At 38.6% G+C, this 22,406-nt stretch overlaps 1 protein-coding gene across 2 annotated transcripts; it reads left to right on the top strand.

The window, feature by feature from the left end:
- The first annotated feature begins 1,547 nt into the window (after positions 1-1,547).
- SPRYD7 (SPRY domain containing 7) lies at positions 1,548-18,840 on the top strand. Of its 2 annotated transcripts, XM_052650159.1 has the most exons (5): positions 1,549-1,846; positions 7,237-7,353; positions 9,523-9,689; positions 13,868-13,970; positions 17,258-18,840. In XM_052650159.1, the coding sequence occupies exons 1-5, from the start codon at positions 1,741-1,743 to the stop codon at positions 17,353-17,355; spliced, it is 591 nt and encodes a 196-aa protein (XP_052506119.1). In that variant the 5' UTR covers positions 1,549-1,740; the 3' UTR covers positions 17,356-18,840. The 2 variants fall into 2 exon arrangements, with proteins under 2 accessions (XP_052506120.1, XP_052506119.1); XM_052650160.1 differs by lacking the exon at positions 7,237-7,353 and having other exon boundaries at positions 1,548-1,846.
- Positions 18,841-22,406: the final 3,566 nt, after the last annotated feature.

Raw genomic sequence — 22,406 nt, 5'->3', positions numbered from 1 at the left:
AGAGTGCCTACCTCACACACAGACAGAAAATTTTTGTCTCTGCAACATTCTTTTCAAGTCCCCACTCCTTCCCAATGGAAAAAAACTAGAACACTAACACTTCTCAGAATATTGGTCAAAGTTTTCAGTAAAAGCAAATATCATGTGTAAAATGACTACCAAGAAAATAGTTTATAGGCAGTGAGGGGTTCAATCATCTTAATTATTAATCCTACCATAATAAATCTCCAAGTACAAAGTGCTCAGTTGCTTCAGTCATGTCTTACTCTTTGCGACTGTGTGGACTCGGTCCCTCCAAGCTCCTCTGTCCACGGGATTCTCCAGGCAAGAATACTGGAATGGGTTGCAATGCCCTTCATAAGTATTATAATGAAAACACCATTTGTATAAACATCAGAGACACAGGCCCCTGAAAATTTTCTCCATAAAGGATATTTGTACTCAGGTCACCAAAATGTTGTGTAGAGGAACCCATTACATTGTAAGAGAGTATTCTGCGTCGGGGTTTCCAGGACTTGAAGCCTAGGGAAGCCTTCAGGAAGGAAACCTTGTTTGGGAACAGAGATTTGAGCCAGATTTCAGGTTAATTCTAGATAGTCATCCCACACCATCTCCAGACGCCAGGTGGGATCTGAAGATGGAAAATAGATCGGGGCGGTGATCTACGTAAGCACGAAGATGACAGGTAATCACCAAGGGAGATTCCTGTGTGGAAACAGGAAAGAACAAGCGGTAGAAACGGAGTTACTTCGCTCGGAGGCCCCGCATTCTTCCCGCTACCTCCAGGTTCCCATCACACTCATCAGAACTCCATGCCCACGAGGAGGATGAGCTTGGAAGAGACAGGTCAAGGATTGCCCTCCCGCCCTGCCCAAGGGGTCCCTCCCAGAGTAGCCTCCTGCGCGACTGCGACCGCGCGGCACCCCAAGGTCACGACGAAAAGCTCATCTCTGTACCTAAAATGCAGCAGGACCAACGACTCAAAGCGCAGGATGTGTATTCACAATGCAATCATTAACAGCCATTAATCCTGGGCCCTGTGCGTCTGTTTAGGATTTGAGAACACTCTTCAGAAACCAGTCACGGTAAGGAGGGTGGGGGTGGGGGGCGCGTCAGAGGCTCTCGGGTGGAGGCATAGTTTTCTCAGTCCTGGGCACGCGGGGACAAGCTTGGGGCTCTTCTAAATCGGCTCCCGTTCCCCAGACAGATTTGCCCCTGTCAGCTCATCTCTAAAGATAATGGTTAAGGTGAGGGAAGCACAATTTTTTAAAGATACAGCACCCCAGGACCCCTGAGCGTACAGTGAAACCGGCCAAGCTCACGAGTCCCTCAGTTATCAGGACACACAAGCTGGACTTTGCAAAGGAAAAAAACCCTCCTACGCGCAGGCGCGCGCCGTCCCCGTGTTGTCCGCCAGTCCGCCACCCCCGTCGCCACGCCACGCCACGCCACGCCCCCTAGCCACGCCCTCCCCGCCATAGCCACGCCCTCCCCAGCTCCGCCACGCCCGCCTGGTCTTCCGTGTCTTCCGCCCAGGGAGGCTTCTCATCCTGCGCTGCGCTCTGCCGGCCTGGGGCGTCGCGGTACCCGCCTCCGCGCTGCGCACAGACCTCCCCCACCCCCGCCGCACCTACTCAGGCGCTCGGACGCGGGCGGGAGGCGGAGCGGAGGGGTCGGGGGCGGTGTCGCCTCAGCCCAGCAGCTGCAGGCGGCGGTGGCGGCGCCGGAGGTCCACGAGATATGGCTGCCTCGGTGTTCTGCTGCCTGCGGTGCTGCAGAGATGGCGGGACGGGCCACATCCCTCTGAAGGAGATGCCGGCCGTGCAGCTGGACACGCAGCACATGGGTAAGGGCCCTCCCTTCCCCAGACCCAACGGCCCACCCCGGGTCGGGCGCGGCGGGTCGGGGGGCAGCTGGGGGTGTCTCGAGGAGCCCCGCACGCGGCCAGGCCCCGCCGGGCTCCGGGCGTCGTCCCCTGCCCCTCGCCCTGCGACGCTGCCGAAAACCCGGGTCGGCGTCGCGGATCTCCTCCGGACTGCGGCCGACCGCACCGTGGCCTGGTGCTGTGTTCAAGCAGCTCCTGTTCCGCTCCTGTCTCGGGGAGATACGGGCGTGTGGACCTTCCCGTTCCCACAGGAATCTCCTCTGGGCCGCCACCTCCTGAGACTCGTCAGACGTCCCCGGCGAGGGGCGCGGGGGCGACTCGGTTCTCCTATCCCGCCGTCGAGCTTCAGTCAAATACGCACATGTTGAGAACACTTAGCTGTCCTCCCTCCTTCCTCTGCCCTGACAGCTTTCTATTAGCCCGTCAATTATCGGTTGTTTGCTCTCGCCTCCTAAAGTCAAGACAAGGCAAGTTGCAAAAGCCTAAAGTCACAGCTTAGCTCAGGACATGTCATTTCAACAAAAACCTCCCCTTGTGCGGCTCCTCCTGAGTCATGCTTGGAGGTGGTGTAATTTCACCTGGCTGGCTTCTTCCTAGCAGGTCAGGCTATTGCAGAAATAGCGTGTTGCTTCTTCCCATCTATGGTTTTTCCTTTCAATTTCAAATGAGCCTATAGCTTCTCCTCCTATAACATTCTCCTCTTCCCCTCTATAGCCTCTCGCCACCTTATTATTTCTTTCTTAGACTTGTCCCGTGTAGTTTCATGCTTCTGGAGTGTGGTTCTAGGAGATGACATTTCCCACTGTAATTATTTCAGAGTACTGTCTTTTTGCCGAATTATTCTCTTTTAAATATACATCTGGACTTTTAGTTTTCCCCATATCTCTCTTTAAAGGACAGTGCATTTAAGTAACAAAGGGAATTTTTAAATATTTGTAGCAAAACCCTCTCCTGCCCAGATTCTTTATACTCTGAAAACACTCTGCTCATTATATTTTTCTTTTTTTCACATTTCTGTAGCATCTACTAAATAACAAATGTGATAATTGTTTACCACTTTGTATGCGGGTTTTTACTTTTCATTCTTAGATCTCCCCAGTGTAATATAGAACCCCAGTGCATAAATATGTAGTGAAGTCGCTCAGTCGTGCCCGACTCTTTGCAACCCCATGGATAGTAGCCTGCACCAAGCTCCTCCCTCCATGGGATTTTCAAGGCAAGAAGTACTGGAGTGGGTTGCCATTTCCTTCTCCAGGGAATCTTCCCAACCCAGGGATCGAATCCAGGTCTCTCACATTGTAGACAGACGCTTTACCATCTGAGCCACCAGGGAAGTCCAATATGTATGTAGGTGTACATATATCTCCTTGAATTATTTCTTATTCATCATCACTTATAGACAGAGGTTCAAATTCTGTGATTTCCCTCAGGAAATGTTTCCATTTCATGTATTCATTCACTCAACTGGTATTTATTGAGTGACTGTCAGATGGCAGGCATTGTTTTATATGCTAGGAACACAGTAAAGGAAAACCACACACAGTTTCTGGAGGTTATGATCAGCTTTAGTTCTTTCTGTCTCTACTGCCAGACTCCTGAATTACTACAGTCTACTACAGTCTTTAAAGTATTTGTTTTCTCTGGTCTCTTCTGCACGGAGAGCTGGTCACTGGTACTCGTTTCCACTATGTTCTCCTTTTTCCAAAGCTGCCCCGCATCGTTCAGTAGAGTAACATCATACCCTGTGTGGAAACTTTTTCTTAACCTGTCTTCCAAAAACTTCAAATTCTTCAATCACAGAAAAAGCCTGATTTTAGAAAACAAATAATATAAGAGGAGAGGCTTACCAAGTTAGGAATAAGTTTCAAGCATGAATTAATCTTAAATTGAAATATGGGAAGCCCACTGAGTGAGTATGCATGTATTTGGATATGTGAAAGGTTAATATGATTGCCTCTTTTTTTTTTAAAGTCTCTGCATTTCATATGCGAATAAGTGTTGTCTCTTTCAAAGTTGTGACTTATATTGGTAATGCTACATCACCTAAAGTGATTTGGAATTCCTCTTGGGATTTTCTGTGGTGTAGTTTTATAAATATCTTCTTTTGTACCACAACCTCCATATTTAATTGTGATTTGGTTTTTTAGAAATATAGAACGTCCCTGGTGGCTTGGGTGATAAAGAATCTGCCTGCAGTGTGGGAGACCCGTGTTTGATCCCTGGGTCAGGAAGATCCCCTGGAGAAGGGAATGGCAGCCCACTCCAATATTCTTGCCGCGAGAATCTGAAGGACAGAGGAGGATTGTGGGCTGCAGTCTGTGGGGTTAGAAAGAGTTGGACGCGACTGAGTGACTAATACTTTTTAGAAATGAATGTCTTCCAAGGTAGCTTCCTTGAAAGGGATGTTATTCATTTAGAAATGTCTAATGCTTTTTTAAAAAATACTCTTTGGCTATGTTTATATATTTTCTGACTGTACTCAAATTTGCCTTGACTATTTAAACAATCTTGATAATAAAACTGTACAAATCACATAGATCCAAATATAGGATATCTTTGTACTTAAAAAAGAGAAATAGAATAGGCTTGAAATAGTTCCCTGATGATTCACAAGCCCTGTAGAATGTTCTCTGAATATACTCCTCTTTATGTATAAAACATCTCAGTACCTAGCAGAATCCCTTGGAGATAAGAAATGATATTGAGATAAGAACATAATAGCATATTCAGATTTGGTTGTTTGGGTTCAACTCAGAGTTAGCATGTAAGAACCATAGAGTATTGCTGGGTTTAAAAAAATACCATGTATTTTCCTAATTCTTGAAATGTTTTTTCACTTAGGGTGCTTTCAGTTACAAGCAGTAAAACCTACAACTCAAAAATTGTTGAAAAATGAAGGAAATTCATCGGTTTGTGTAAATTTAAAAAGTAAAACGCAGCACTAGCTTCAGAAAAGACACAATGCTGCCAAGGACTGGGCTCCTTTTCTCTCTTTCCCCCCTCAGCTGTGGCTTATTCCTGAAGGCTGGCGTCCCCGACAGCTTACAGCCTCTCACTGTACTTTAGGCGTCCTCATTCGAATCCAGCAAGAGCGAGAGAATCTTTATCCCTTCATTCTCTCTGCAAAAGTCTTGAGACTATCTCTGATGGTAGTGGCTTAGGTCACATAACCGTTTTTCACTCAGTCACTGTGGCCAAGAAGTGTGGAATGCACTGATTGACTTAACCCAGGTCAAAGCTGTACCCCTGCAGCCAGAGATTGAGTCAGCTTCCTTGGAACTGTTTTGATCTCCAGAGAGAAGTTCGTTGGGAAAGAGAAAACAGATGCTGCATGTCCACGACAAGTACTTAGCAGAGCATATTCATTCATTTCCGTATCAGTTATTTGTCGAGCGTCTGCTGGATGCCAAGCACTCCATGGTCTTTGCTATTAAGGAGGAGCTGGGCCCCGGTTGCTCACCAGCCAACTGCTGGAGATCTGTGAGGCAGCTAGATGTAAATTATGTATAAAGACACTTTCCCAGAATTTGCAACTTAGCATTTTGTAATTAGAAAAAAAAGGATGCTAATGAATTTTTAATAATCATATAATAGGATCTTGTGGGCTTCCCCAATGGCTCAGTGGGTAAAGAATCCAGTTACAATGCAGGAAACCCAGGACAAGCAGGTTCAGTCCCTGGGTTGGGAAGATCGCCTGGAGGTGGAAGTAGCCACCCATTCCATTATTCTTGTCTGGAAAATTATATGGACAGAGGAATCTGATGGGCTACAGTACCTGGGACTGAGCAGGCACATAGTGCAATACAAAGGATCTTAGTTTCACCTTCTATAAGAGTGTCTTTAATCAGCCCATTTAGAATTGTGGTAAAGTCTTGAAAATTTGGTATTTCTCATGTGTATTTGTCCCAAATAATTTTTTGTTCAAGTTTCAATTCAACAGTGAGTTGAGAGACCTGCCTCTGTTAGTACATCTGTTACTATTTTCTAATTTTATTTTGCCCCCTCTGGAAAGAGGAATTCCCTACAGTTCCCCTAGCCAGATCTGCTTGGTTTATAAACTTACTAGCAGAAAAGTTATACTGATTACAGATCTTGGGAGTCTGTCACGGGATAGTTACGGGATATTTCTTACAGATAAGCATTTTGTTACGTTTCTTCATGTTCTCTGCTATGGTTTCCTAAATCAGTGTTTGGAAAAGAATCGGTATTGGAGTCACATGATCAAGAGATTGTTTTTCTTACTCTCATCTATCAAATGTTATTTGAACTAAGCTAAGATTTTCCATGAGAATAAAATGCATTTAATGATGTTGAAACCTTGTTTACATCTTTTCAATGTGATTAACAGCAGCGATCTTACAGATATTTTTAAGATCCTAAAATTGGCATTTTTCCACGTCAGCTATCTCGAGAACATAGATGTATGTTTCTTTCCATGGCTCATTACTCTTCAGTTCTTACTTGACCAGTGCACTTGCATAAGACCTTGTGCATACGTTCATTCAGCTTTTATCAAGTTGTTTTGTTTGGATTGAACTGAAAACTGTACTAATTTTCCAGCTTCTTTTAAGTGTTTCTGTTTTTATTTAAATTAAGAGATTTATGAAGTCATCAAATTGATTCACTGGCTAAAATGGAAGAAAGTCTACTTCAGGGAGTTCCCTGGTAGTCTAGTGGTTAGGATTGTGGGCTTTCACTGAGGTGGACCCACGGTTCAGGGAACTGAGATCCCACAAGCCGCACAGCACAGCCAAAAACAAAAATAAATCTACTTCTACCTTAGAAGTGTTTAAAATATTCAGTATGTATATAAAAAAAAATTCAGTATAATTCAAAATTACTGTTTATTTGAAGCTGTCTAATTAAACAAATTTCTAGCCTCAAATTAATATTAAATATAAATGTTCTCCCAGAAAAAAAGTGAATTAAATATTTTTAATTTATCATTATTTCAATTTATCATTATTTCATATTTCAGAGTATATATAGTCTTCCTATTTTTTGGAGACTAAGAGTTAAAAGTGATATAGAAATTAACCTTGAGGGACTTCCTTTGTTGTCCAGGGGTTAGGAGCCCACCCTGCAATGCGGGGAACACAGGTTCCATCCCTGGTCAGGGAACTAAGATCCCACATGCTGTGGATCAACTAAGCCCGTGGGCTGCAACGAGAGAGTTTGTGCGCTGCAGTGAAACATCCCACATGACGCAATGAAGATCTGTTGTGCCACAGCCAAGACTCAACACAGCCAAATAAGTAAACAGTAAATCAATAAATATTTTTAAAAACTGAACCTTGATTGTTGGGTAAGAGAATACAAAACTTTACACAGTGTCTGTATTTTTTGTTTAGGAACTGACGTTGTTATTGTAAAAAATGGAAGACGAATATGTGGAACGGGAGGTTGTTTAGCCAGTGCACCTTTACATCAAAACAAAAGCTACTTTGAATTCAAAATCCAATCCACAGGTTGGTATAACGGTACTTGACTGTTAGTAGTCTGAATGTGAGGAGAAATCTTCACTATATGGAAAAGATTAATGAGGTAATTAAGAAAAAAAACACTGAACTCTTACTTAGAGACCTTTTTCACTCACATCTTCTTGTGAGATCCTGGTTTCATTAGTTAATTTAGTTATATTAAGTTCAGTTTTCTCATCTATAAAATGGATTACAGGAGCCGCCCTTCCCACTTCATAGGAGCTGTATGTATGAAAGTGTTTTAACAGCAGTATGTACTGGTTCCGTTTAACACACAAGCATTGTTATTAATAAGGTTAATGATTAGCAGGAGCTAGATGAACCATTTCGTTTGGTCAAGCGTGTAAGGTGTAGACTCTTGCTGTTTTATCTTAAGATAAAATTAATCTTACGATCCTGAGTTTTTCCCTTAACTCTTGATAAGATTCCCTGATTCAGTGTCTTCTGAAGCGATTGGCAGATTTAGAATCTTGGTAGAAGTCTAAAGTCTCTTTAAAATTTTTTGAATATGTACACCTGAAACTAACACAATACTGTAAATCAATTATGCTTCAATTAAAATTAAAAAAATTTTTAATTATGAAATTTCTTGACTTGTATGACAGTTCTACATGAGTATTATAATAGTTATTATTAGTTAACTTGTGGCAGTTTTGAATATGGGGAAATTTTTTTAAGGCTTTCTTAGAAAGAAACTTGTAGTAAAATATGGCATGAGTAATATAGGTGCAGAACAGGGAAACTAGAGTGGAGTAAATTAATTCTGCTTTTACATGAAAGACATAAAATATCACTCTGGGACTTGTTTTTTAAATTGTTTTAAATACTAATTTTTCTTAAGTGTGTAAAATAAATATAAATCTGTCCTCCATTCCATTCTTTTGTAAGTTAACTCACTGGCTGCAAAATGTCTCTGGTTACTGTAATTTTCTCAAGTATAACATACCTTTTCTCAAGAGAAGTGAATATTTCCTTGAGCCTTAAATGTAATACAGATTTCTTTGTGGGTTTTCTGTAAAGGATGCTATCCTCAAAGATATTTCTAGAATAAGTGTATTGTTGGAGTTTGAGGCATTGATCCCTCAATGAATGCTGCAGGCAGTGTGCCAACAGGTGTCACCGTGCACAGTTCTTCAGGAGGAAGAGGACGCTGTAACCCTGCCTAGAGCTGTTGTCACATGAAATTAGTATCATCCCCTACTGGCACTCTTGTCTCGCCTTGGAGGATAAATTATCAAATTATTTAGGAGGCCAAGACAGGGAAGTCCAGACATGGAGTTTTCTGATGGCCTCACTCAATCCAGGAAAATTGATTGACAACATGGTCTTCAAGCATTCTTTAGAATTTCCCCTGATTTTGATAAAAACTGAGAAGGAAACAGTTTGAGATATAATCAGGAGCTGTACATATTCTGTTAGACTGATAAAGAAGAGAGCTGGTCTCTTTAAAAGTCAGCTTAGACCAAACGGTTTTAAACTCATGGACTTAAGGTATTGGATAAGAAAATGATTTTACATTTTATCATTAATTTTCTCCTCTCCATAGTATTGATCAGGTCATACATTATTGGTCACATATTACAGATGCAAAAACTAAAGAAGTCATTTCCTGCTTCTCAGAGGTGGTGCTTGAAATAGAACCCGAGGCTATTTAAATTCAATGTGTGGCTTTTTAGTAATATTTGGGGGGAAGAATAATAATAATAGTAATGACAGTAGCTAGCATCTTTTAAAAATACTTCCTCTGTGCTTTATTTATCCATTAAAAAAAAAAAATACAGTGTTCCAGTTATTTTACTTGGATGATCTTGCTGTGTCTTCTGATAACTTTAAGAGGCGAGTTCGGTTAGACTCCATAGTTCATAGGTGAGGAAACAGAGGTTACGTAACTTGCCCAAGATGACATACCACAGGCAGGATTTAAACCAGGCAGTACAGCTCCAGGGCCCACTCTTATCTCCCAGGCTGTACCTACATCTGCAGAGATGTAGCACATCATTTGCAAACTACTTAAAAAAAATTTTTTTTAAGATTAACAAAAAATTAGTGATAATATGCCACTTTCTTTATAAACAATTTACACTCTCTTTTAAAACAACAACTTTCTTATTTGTATTCTTCAGATTTGGGGAGCATTTAAATTATTATATTTTTTAGGAATCTGGGGTATTGGCGTTGCAACTCAGAAAGTTAACTTGAATCAGATCCCCCTTGGCCGAGATGTACACAGTCTGGTGATGAGAAATGATGGAGCCCTATACCACAACAACGAGGAGAAAAACAGGCTGCCAGCAAACAGCCTTCCACAGGAGGGAGATGTGGTGGTGAGTTTCCTTGTGGACTTGTTTTCCACTGTGAGTTATTCAACTTGAGCTGCTTTTAGTATTTCCAGTTTTGCCTGGGAGTTTGTGGTCCAAATTCCAGAGCACCGGGATTGGATCTAATGAGGTAGTTGGTTTTCCAAAGAGAGCCCTTGATGTCGATGCTGCTGTCTTACATAACTGCCTTCTTTCTAGAGCTGCACTGGCCAGGAAAATCACCACGAACCCTTATTTCCATTTAGGAGAGTTTATGACTGGTTGGCTGCCAGTCAACATCTCCTGCCACTCTCACTTAAAAGAAACCTTGGCCCACAATTTTAAAAGAACGCTGACCCTTACGTTAGAAAAGATTAGGTATTTTTGCAGCTGGAGATCTCTTAGAGAAGGCATTTATTACTTAATTTGTTACGGACTTCTGTTAAAGAATTACAGCATTTTTATCAGGAGTGTTGGTCCTTGTTAAACATAACCTGCTTAAACTTCCTTCACTTTGAGAACTCTTTCAAGAACTGGCTCAAAATCCTAAGGCTTGATTGTGGAAAAGTTTTTTTTTTAGAAAGCAGGGGATAGAAGGAGTTACATATTACGAAGGCTTCTCGGTTTTTATTCCCAACTAGATATATTCAAGTCTTTGCCAGAGCCATCCTATTGAAAATGTAATCCAGAGATCCCTTTCTGTCTTTTTCAGATACTTCCTCTCACAGTGTTTTCCAAGAACCTTATACATTGAATTCAGGCCATTAGCTGTTGAGAATAGGGTTCTTGGGTCTCTTTTAGCCAGAGTGTCCTTATACCCAGAGCCTTGGGTTCCTTGCTTTTGTAGCAAATTGAAAGGAATCTAAAGAATGAGATTTTCTAATAGATAACAGACAAGGTAAATCCAGGTTACTGAATTAAAGATGTATACACTATTTGGAAGAAGTTGAAAAATAATGAGGAAATGAAAGCTTTTGACTATGGTCTGATCTTTCTTCTCTTCAGTTAAAAAAAAAAATTATGAAGAACAGTTTTTAAATAGGTAAATTATAGAAAGTGGTTTTTCCCCCCCAAATTAACTAAAGAAAACAAGGAAACCAAAGACATAAACCATTTTTAAAATCTGCTTTTCCTTGTTCTTCCTTTTAAATAGTTGTTGGTTCTGTGTTTATAGATCATTGCCAGATGCCCGTAATGTGGAACACCCTATTCAGGGGGTTATTTCATGAAAGAGAATCTTGAAGTCAAGTTGATGCTGTCAGCCTGCTTATACTAAAAAATGAAATTCAAACATAAAGGATAATCCGGGTAACTCCCCGGTGGTTAGGACTCTGTGCTTCCACTGCAGAGGGCCTGGGTTCCATCCTTGGTCAGGGAACTAAGATCCCATGTACCGCATGGTGAGACCAAAAAACAGAAGAAAGGATAATCAGTAACAAAAGTTTTTCTTTGTTGATGTACTGACTTGTACTGTGTTATTCTTTCCTTCCTATCTCGTTCCTCATATCGACAGATTTAAGGATGTCATTTTTAGTCTGTCGGCATTGTTAAATTAGACTTTGAGTTTTTATGCCCATTCTGATAAAAGGAGGGCTCAAAAAGATGAGAGACGAGCAGAATCCTGAGAAGTAAAGCACCATCCCACGCTAATGGCTGTATCTTCCTAGTTTAGACACTTGCAAACAAATTTCACCGAATTGCTGACAACAGCATAGGAAAGCTGGAATGAATTATAAGACAGTCGAAACATTCCATATGTGTAGAATTTCGGTCATATACCATTCTCTGAGGAGAAATCAAGAAACACAAGCTTTCAATATCCAACCAAATGATTATGTTTCTGTAATAACCATACAGGATCAGCAGGGCCTACTGCAGCACCAAGGAGGCACACCTGAGACAGCTTATGCTTATTTTTACCTCTTGTATATAGTTTTGAAAAGTACAGATTACATTTTAAAATTACAGTTTTCAGTTTAATTTCAGAGAAGGTGAAATGGGTGGTACTATTATTATCATTTTACAGACCAGAAGTTAAGTAATAGCTTATTCAGAGTGACCCCAGGATTACAGTCTGTTCACCAAACCTGCAAATAATTATTGATAAATCCTTAGAACACATCGGGTGTTTGGTGTCATAAATTATGAGAGAATCAAACCTACTATCTAGAACAAAGGGCAGATTAAGGGAATTCCCTGGTAGTCCAATGGTTAGAACTCTGTGTTTCCACTGCAGGGGCCACCGGTTCAGCCCTGGTCAGAGAACTAAGAACCCGCGGTGTGGTTTCTCACATCCTTCCTCATGTCTTTCCTTGGTATTTTTGTTGTCTAGTCGCTCAGTCGTGTCCGACTCTTTGCGACCCCGTGGACTGTAGTCCGCCAGGCTCCTCTGTCCATGGGATTTTCCAGCCAAGACTACTGGAGCTTGTTGCAGTCTCCTTCTCCAGGGGATCTTTGATACTGGGTAGTGGGTATTGTCCCCTGGAGAAGGGAAAGGCTACCCACTCCAGTATTCTGGCCTGGAGAATCCCATGGACTGTATAGTCCATTTGGGGTTGCAGAGGGTCACACACAATGGAGTGACTTTCACTCACTCACTCGTGGGGTATTGATGCTGGAGGGTGGGGTTGAGAACTTGCAGTAGGTTATGCTGCCACCAGGTGGGGAAGGTGCCCAGATCATACCTGTTAGTCTGAACTGCTCGATTTCCTGTAAAGAGGGTATTACATGCTGCTTTTTATGTAATCATGTTTTTTAAATGAAACAGGTTTCTTCACTAAAAAGCGAATCCTGGCAATCACTTTATTATTTAAAGCATTTAAAGTATTATTTAAGGTATTTAAAGTATTTAGTATTTAAAGTATTATTTACGTATTTATATTTAAATACATAAACTGAAATAAAGCAAAAGCAGTTTTGTTTATCTTTCTCAGTGTTTAGTCTAACCCTGGCTTTGCTAAGATTTGAGGAGAATCTTTTATAGCACTTGACATGTTGACTTATCTGGGCCTTTGCTGTCTTAACTGGAAAGTGAAGGATTTAAGACTAGATCATCTGTAAGGTCTTTTTCTATCTATAAAAGCTTTTAGGTTCATATAATTTATCCACAGTCAGAAATCCTTCAAGTGGTTGCTTCTTGATCTATGATGATTTCTCTATTGAAAGGTCTCTGCTCTCATTCTTGAAAGGAAAACTCTCCGTCTTTAGCTAGTAAATAACTGTACAGAGTTTTAAAGAGAGTTTTAAAAGTGTAAAAGTCTTTACAAGCTTTGAATTGCATGGCAATTAAGAAGAACTTTTCCAAAGCCATACTGTGTCAGTTTAAATTCCAGCTCTGCCACTTCCTAACTGTGCAACCTTAAATAAGTTATTTAACCTCTCCTATGCTTTAGCTGCCTCATCTGTAAAGTGGAGATAATAAAAATACCTAGGATTAAATAAGTAAATATGAAGTGTCTAGTGTTTGGTACATAATACAGGTTGTTTTCCAGAATGTCAATAATAATAATTGTAATTTTGTACCATTAATAATATACAAAGTAATATATTTTTATTTTGCTGTCTTTTTAAAGCCTTTTGAGCTGTTGTTTTTCTGTTTTCCACTTGATACTAATTATCAGTTATATGCAGTTGTAAATACCCACCTTACCTTAGTAATATTTCACATATTTGAAACCAAGGTGAAAAGATAGAGAAATAAATTATTTCTTTTTGAAAATAAATTGTATAAAGACAGTTCACCACAACTGAAAACAATAGGTAATAATCCCTAATGGTGAAAACTTCACTGTTTTCCCCCTTTGTTATCAAATTCTACATAAAGCAGTGTTTTCTGTATGAGTTTAAAAGGTCTCTCTGTTTATAGTATGTAGTACTTATATCACCTTAATATTCAAAATATAAAACCCAGATTATCTGAATAAAATACTAGGATTTAGTTTGACCCCTCGAATGTGGACTCATGGGATTTTACTTTTCCCCTCTCCCCACATAATCACCACTACTTTTTTTTTTTTAGCTCAATTCAAATAGATTTCTACCAAATTGTAAACCCTTAATAAAATCTGTTATGGAAAAAAAAAATCTGTTGTGATCTTTTGCTTAGTTTTTTGTTTCCATGTTCCCCAGGTAGTGCTTTCTGACTGTTCAGGTTTTTATGGAACATATATATTTTCCCTCTTTTTAATATTTACTTTGCTTCCTAGGGTATTACATATGACCATGTAGAATTAAATGTATATTTGAATGGAAAAAACATGCATTGTCCAGCATCAGGTATACGAGGGACAGTGTATCCAGTTGTTTATGGTAAGCGAAAATACTTCTAAACATTATTAAATGTATGTTAACTTTTGCTTGGCATTTAACTTTGTAACTATCATTCAGAAGGCTGGACAAATTAATAAGGACCTTTGTATATGGAGTATACTCAGTAGGTTATCACAATCCCTCTTTGTGGGACTAAGGAAAGTTTTTATTTCCTTTGTATTAAAAAAATAAACTTGCTAAATACAATGATTATTCTTAAATATGCAACAGCGATATTCCCTTTTAGATCATATAGTCTTAGATTCCAGAAAGTTTCAAAAACTTCACGGAATTTTCAAAAAGGCACTCCTGCCAGTTGTTAGAAAGGGTTAGACAAACAGAAAATGTAATTGTAAAGAATATTTTGAAAGTAGAGATGGGAATTCCATGTAGATTGAACACTGGTTACCTTTACAAAATCACCTAAATGTTAAAACTCTTCTGAGAAAAATTATGACTTAGAATGGTTTCATATTGATTGATTTGCTTTTGATAGCCATGTATGTGTAAGTATAGTTTCTGTGCAAGTATACTTCCAAGAACTGGGTTACTTAGAGATGACTCTGTACTCCTCAGTTACTTTTATTTTATTACAGAAAATTCCAAACATGTAGAAGTAGCCAGAATAGAATAATGAACCCTCATGTACCCATTACTTAACTTCAAACAATTGTCAGCTAATAGCCAGACAGGTTTCATCTCCTCCCTACAGTCCTCTGTTCTTCACCTCCCCTCCTTATATTGTTTTAAGGCAAATGCCAGACATAATACCATTTTATTCTAAAATATTTTATATGTATCCCTAAAAAATAAGGTGTCTCTCTTTATAGGAAACGTACATAAGTACAGTGCCTTTATCACTCTCTTCATTTTTTATGTTATCAACTTTAAATCAACAAGTGTATGATTTTCTGCCTGTGCTATTAGTAGATTGCAAAACATTTTCTCATTTAAATTACTTTAAATAATTAAGGATTTGAGCCATAACAAAAACTAATTGTTAACTTTTTTATAGTAACTTACCAGAAAAGTAACAGACTTTGTTCAGAGTGGCAGAAAAGTATACAGTAGCAAATATAAATATTTAATAATTTGATATAACAACCAAAGCCTGTGCTTTAAAGTTTTCATTTATCTTCTTTTTCCCTAAATAGTACTTTTCAGTGATTCTACCTTCTTTGTCTTTGCATATCTTTGCATGAAAAGTGTATTTTTAAACTTGATATAAGTTAGTTTGCTTGCAGTATTTGGTAATCCTAAAAGTAATGTCTTTGTTTACTTAAATAAATGGAAATGTAGCTTAATATTTGAAATAGTTTAGTCTCAGAAATAAATATCAGTAAAATTTTAGACTGAGTTACACAAATGAAGATAGCAAACGAGATTTTTATTCTAAATTGTTTCTTTGATTTGGCATTATTTTTAATGCAGTGACGTTTCTGTAGTAATATATTTTATAAATTGAAATTGATAGCCAGATACGATCAAAAATAAAAATAAAATTCAAATTCCCTTACCCTTTGCCTTCTATCCTATACCCAATCCTAATTCTTTCCAGTTGTCCATACTGTCAGTCCTCATATTCAACCTATGGAGAGACAGAACTGAGTAACAGTGAAGAAAAGTTTGTTCACAGTTAGGACTTCCAGCTTCATCTAAGTTCTCTGTGTTTTTTACATCTCTGCACCTTCCAGACTTTCATCGTTCTTGAATTCCCTGTTCATTCTCTGTAGATCCATCTTCCACTTTATAGAGAAACAGTCCATCATGGTGAACTCCAGCTTCCCTCCCCCACCTCCTAAAGGTTTTCTCTTCCAAGCTTGTCTCCTTCCCATCCCATTTTAGAGGAAGTGGTGCCCTTAATGTTCAAAAAACTCAGTCTAGATTTCAAACTTCCCAGTCCTGGGACTTGATTGTCAGTTATTTTGTCTGTATCTCATGTCATCAACCTCGTTCTTCAATGCCTGTAAACATTCTAAATCATTCTTATTCCAAAATGCCCTCCCTTAAACTTGTGCCCCTCACTAGGCCTGGGTTTACCCTTCTCTATATGGCTGCATTTCCTAAAACATAGTTTTTGTCTCTGTTTATATTGTATATTCAGCTACTGAGGCTGCCTTTCCCACCACTTCACTGCAGCAACCTCCGTTAAAAATCACTAGTGGAAAAAAAAAATCACTAGTGACTTCATGAATGTCACATCTAGCGCTTGACTTTTGTCCTGCATTGATAATGAAATATAAACTATTTAGTAATGTGTATCAAACATATATACACAACTTAACAAATAGCGATAAAGTGAAACCCACGTCATCACTGTAGTCAAGATAATGAACGTGTTTGTCACCCCTGAGTTTCCTCCTGCCCCCTTGCCATGCATTCTGCTCACCTCTCCCCACCCCACCCCGTTGTGGCCACTATCTGCTTTCTGTCGCTACAGATGACCTTACGTTTTTAGAGTACTGTATAAATAGAATCATACAGTTTGTATTTTTTTAATCTGATTTCTTTTACTCAGTGTAATTGAGACTCATCCGTGTTGTAACATGTGCCAAGAATTCATTGATTTTTATTACCAAGTAGTATAGTTCATTGTGTGGATACATCACAATTGATTTTTCCCTTCACCTATTGTTGGATATTTAGGTTGTTTCTAGTTTTTGGCCATTACAAATAAAGCAGCTATGAATATTCATGTATAAGTCTTTGTGTGGATATATGCATTCATTTCTCTTGGATAAGTACTGCTTAAAAAAAAAGGAAAACAAAAAAACATGTAGAAGCTGAATAAGGCCTGCAGGCTAATTAACAGTATTGTATCAGTGTTAGTTTCCTGGTTTGGACATTGTACTGTATTTGTGTGAGATGTTACCAATGGGGGAAGCTGGACGAAGGTTACCCAGGAATTTTTGTATTGTTTTTGCTTCTCTTTGTGAATCTATCCTTTTTTAATAAAATGTTTTTTAAGAAGTAATTTATCTTAATGTATAAAATTGAGAAAATACAGGTAGGTAAATAAGGAAAAACTCAAATTACCTGTATTTACATCATGTAGAAATAATCATAATAATATTTTGATGTATTTCCGTTCAGTGTTCTTGACAGATTTTATTCTTCACTGTGGCTGTTTTTAACCAGTAGGATCGTGTTTTGTAATCTGGATAGCAGATGTGTTTCTTCTTCTTGCGTGTTAATTTTATGGCATTATGGAAACAGTTTATAAGTATGTACTCATTCAGTTTAAGGTGTTTGCTTCTAATTTATTTTCTTTCCTTTTCTGTCTCTAGTTGATGACAGTGCAATTTTGGATTGCCAGTTCAGTGAATTTTATCATACTCCTCCACCTGGTTTTGAAAAGATATTATTTGAACAGCAGATCTTCTGAATGTATTTGTTTTTGAAACTTGTATTTCTACACTGTTAAAAGTGTTTACCATTTAATAAAGCTTTACCTGACACATAGATGAAAATATATTCTTAAAAATATGCTTGTTAATATTGTCTAAGGAACCAGTGTATACACTATACCACCCTGAAGTTGTGATTTAAAGTACTTGGGTTTTGTGATATGAAATCAGCATTTGGGGCGGTTTATTTAACTCTTATTTAAATAAATATAACTGTGGGTTTAATTAACAGTATTAAACGGGAATATGTATGTAGATATTTAAAAGGGAGTCTTTCTTAATGTAAAATATTTGTATTGATAGAGACAGAGTTGGGTGGGTTTTTTGGTCATTCTGATGTTTAGACCTCATTAACTGTTTTAAGTCCGCAGTCCAATAATTTTGTGTCTCAGTGTCTTTTTTTATATAGCGTATAACAAAGTGACAAATTTATATTATTGGCAACTTCAGTTTTGGTGATTTATTTACTGTACAATGTACCACTTTAAAAATGTTAATTGCTTGTTTTGTTTGTATGCCGTTTTTAATTTTCTTTGTGAAAGGAGATAAATGTGGTAGTAATTATTGGAGCATTTTGTTGAAGACCATCATGCTGTGTTACTTCAATACCTGAGTAAGTGGTGGTTGACTGGTGACAGTGTACACAGCAGACATTTAGAATAGTATGATGCCTTCAATTTAAGTGGAAATGAGGTTATTCTTTTAAGGATTTTAATTTAAATGTGCATTTTTCTGTAAGGAATAATAAAATAATAGTAATTAAGGACTATTCAGTACTATATTAAATACATGTTCTTCCTGTTGTAATTATACTGTAAATTCACTTTGCCCTTGATTATTCAGAAGTTCAGAAATAAGTGAATCCTCTCCATGACCCTGACTGAGCCTTTTGCTTAGTTTTCAGGAAGAATCCTTTAAAAAATACCCTACAAAGCTGAACAAATCACTGTCCGTATCTTTGGGACAGTCTCCTTTGCAGATAGGCCAGGCCAAGGATGCAGGAGCAGTATGTCGTACCAGAAAAACATCGCTTAAGAATCAAAGGAGACCTGAATTGTAGTTTTGCCACCGGATCCCATTATCTCTTCAGGCAATTTCCTCAGTTTCTCTGGATGCAGGTTCCCCATTTATAAAAGGGATAGTCATACCTTGTTGGTAAGATTCTGAAACTGGTTAAAATTACATATGCAAAACAGCCTCATCATCATCTGCACGTAATGAATGCAGCGTCTTTGTTGACTGCGCTCAGTGGTTTTCATAGTGTGGCCCTTAGACCAGCAGCATCAGCCTTCCTTACCTGACAACTTGTTAGACGTGGACACTCAGGCCCCACCCCAAACCCAGGGAATCAGAAACTGCTGGGGACGCACCCAGGAATCTGTTACAGGAACAAGCCCTTGAGGTGATTCTGATCCACGCTGAAGATTGAGAACCACTGCTCAGGAGAGAATTCTCCAAGAGTGATTGCCTACTATAAATTTTCTAAGGATTTAAGACTATCGTTGACACATAGACAGAGTCCTGCACAATATTTATTTATTATTTGATAGATAAAAATATAACAATTGGTTTTAAAACATATATTTGAGTAACATATTTACATAAATCCCAGATTTAACTCTAGATACACAGAATTGAACTAACTTTATTATTTATGTTTTTTTGCCTTTCTGAGCTTGTAATTTTAATTAGTAAAGAACATGGTTATTTCAGAAAGAGATTTAATATAACTACTGCTTGCATTCTTTATAATGTTACCTACCTCCAAATTATTTTTTTAAGAGCTAACCTTTTTTTTTAATGATCATGTTCTTTTCTCAAGACTATCTTTGCTACCTCTAATCATACTGAATAGATACAGTACTAAAATTGGTAATATGAGTTATGTCCATGACAACAGTTTGATGAAAATCCCATGGACAGAGGAGCCTGGTGGGCTGCAGTCCATGGGGTCGCCAAGAGTCAGACACGACTGAGCGACTTAACTTTCACTTTTGGAGAAGGAAATGGCAACCCACTTCAGTATTCTTGCCTGTAGAGTCCCAGGGACAGGAGAGCCTGGGGGGCTGCCGTCTGTGGGGTCGCACAGAGTCAGACACGACTGAAGTGACTTAGCAGCAGCAGCAGATGTGCTTTTAATCTCTAGCTATCTAATTTCTCGTAGGAAAATTACCTATAACCTCATTCTTACCTTGAGAAAAACATCAGATTCATAAAGGGGAATCCTACAAAATACTTGAGCAGTACTGTGCACAGTCATGGGCATCAAAAACAAGGGAAATCAGAGACACCCACACCCCAGGGAGCCTAAGGAAACAAGTCAATGTAATGTGCGAACCAGGAACAGAAAAGGATATTAGGTAAAAACTAAGGAAATCTAAATACATCATGGGCTTTAGTTAATAATGTATCAATATGTTTATTACTTAAAATAGATGAACCATAAAAATGTAAGATGTTATTAACAGGAAATTGGAAGAGGGGACATAGGGGAACTCTGTACTACTGTCTGAATTTTTCTGTGAATCTAAACTGTTCCAAAAAATAAAGTGTATTTAAAAACCTACATTCAGCTAGAAGAAAATTAAAGCCTTTCTTGAAGACAATAGAACATTGGTATGGTATATACTTAAGCATAAGCATTCAGTGATAGCTAAATATAAACATAGATGGGACATAAAACATCCTTATATTTTAACACAAAAAAACCTGCATTTGTTCCTGGCTGAAGAAACTGTCCATTGTCTTGATTCTGTTTTTCACAGAAATCCACTTGTTCACACTGATGTAGCTTTTTATACTCACATTGAAAATTAGTGATTTATTATCCATATTATTCTTTCAGTGATTTAAACATTGCAAGGGACTTGGAATGGCATATATGTGAAACAATGAACATCTCATAATAAGTTTATATTCTTAAAATCCAGAAAAAGATACTGGCTTTTAACTGCTGTCAGCTCACTGGTTAAGATTATTTGAATATATTTTCCACTTGGATTACAAGCTCTTATCATTTAAGAATGATACAAAATATAATTTAAGGCTTTTAAAAATCATTAACAAAAACAGAAACATGTAGTGTTGCTCACATCTTTATTTTTTCTTTTAACTGCATGTTTACTTCTTAATGTAAGTCTAGGTATGGACCAGCAAAAACATAGCTGAAAATTTGAGTGAAATCTTAGACTATTCTTGATAAGCTACATTAAATCAATAATTTCTTTTGATAATGTAAAAACACTAGATACTGTGAGAAGAAAAGTTTTAATCAAAACTGTGGGAACTTTTCCTGTACATAGTACTCATAGTGAAAGTGAAAGTCGCTCAGTCATATCCGACTTTGCAACCCCTGGAGAATCCCACGGACGGAGGAGCCTGGTGGGCGGCAGTCCATGGGGTCGCGAAGAGTCGGACACGACTGAGCGACTTCGCTTTCACTTTTCACTTTCATGCATTGGAGAAGGAAATGGCAACCCACTCCAGTGTTCTTGCCTGGAGAATCCCAGGGACGGCGGAGCCTGGTGGGCTACCGTCTTGGGTCGCACAGAGTCGGACGCAACTGAAGCAGCAGCAGCAGCAGACTACACAGTCCCTGGACTTCTCCAGGCCAGAATCCTGGAGTGGGCAGCCTTTCCCTTCTCCAGGGGATCTTCCCAACACAGGGATCAAACCCAGGTCTCCCGCATTGCAGCTGGATTCTTTACCAGCTGAGGCATAAGGGAGGCATAGTACTCATAAGTGGAATATAATTAGTTACCGCATATTAATTTGCAATATTTATGCAATCTGATATAGAAATACTTTGGAGCTAAATGGGCTGTTCCCATGAATGAGTGGAAATAGAATCAAGTAATTGTCATCCAATAGGATATGAATATCCTTCAACTTGTTCTTTTAAAAAAACCAGGACCAAATTATTGAAATAATCAGTATAAACAGCAATGTTAGATACAATTAGCAATGTAAATGAATCACATACCATCCAAGATTTCTATAGAAATTTGAAGGAAAAACTGTCCCAGGATTGGCTGAAATGCATAATCTTTAAGTCCATAGGAATCACTACAATGTAGTCATTCAAAGATTGAATCACTTATGTGTTGTGTTTCATGAATACTCAAATGCAATATTCTGTGCCCTCAAGGAACTCTGCTAATTGTAATTCATTCATAAGTATGGCTCTACAATACCCAAGATCTACTAGTAAAATTTTTCCTGTAGAGCCATACTTATGAATGAATCATTTCTTGTATCATATTTATGAATGAATTACAATTGTATGTATAATATGATCCACAGTCAGGTAGGTGGGACCTCGCTCTTTCACTGCTGGGGCCTGGGGTTCAGTCCTGTCAGGGAACAAAAATACATTCCTCAAGTGTGGCAGGGCCAAAAAACAAAACAAAACCTCAAAGGCTTATGCATAGGAAAAAAATATATACTATACACCAAAATGGGAATAAGATTACAGGGAACTAAGTCACTGCAAATTTATCTGATATATATTTTTCTTTTACAATTAACATACTATTTGGGGAAAAAATAATTTTAAGAGAAAAGTGACTCTGGAGGAAGCTCTGTGCACTAGAGAATGGGATTTTACATTCACACTGAAAAAATCTAAAAGGCTACAGTAAAATCACAACTCAAGTACAGGATATAATGTGTTTCGTGACAATTCATCTTAAAAGATTCAGAAATTTTCGTTGATACCATGCCTGGCACCACCAGAGACCAGGTCCCCAGGCCCATGGAAATAAGTGAGAGGGGAGCCACACGTGGAGTAGACCAGTGCCAGCACACACTGCACTTGAAATCAAGGACAGGGATAAGCCAGTGAAGGCCACCGGACTGCTGAGCGGCTGCTTAATTAATCCATGTATCCATGAGTGAATGGTCATTGAGGATGTTGGTAATGTGGGAAGACTATATTTAATCCACTGAGCTATTGAAACCAAAATGACTTGTGAAATACTAGTCATCTGAAGGAGACTAGAAATAAAGCCCCCAAAATCTACAGAGTCAC

This window comes from Budorcas taxicolor, chromosome 12 (assembly GCF_023091745.1).
Source record: "Budorcas taxicolor isolate Tak-1 chromosome 12, Takin1.1, whole genome shotgun sequence".
NCBI classification, from domain to species: Eukaryota; Metazoa; Chordata; class Mammalia; order Artiodactyla; family Bovidae; genus Budorcas; species Budorcas taxicolor.
This window is presented reverse-complemented; position numbering and strand designations above follow the sequence as displayed.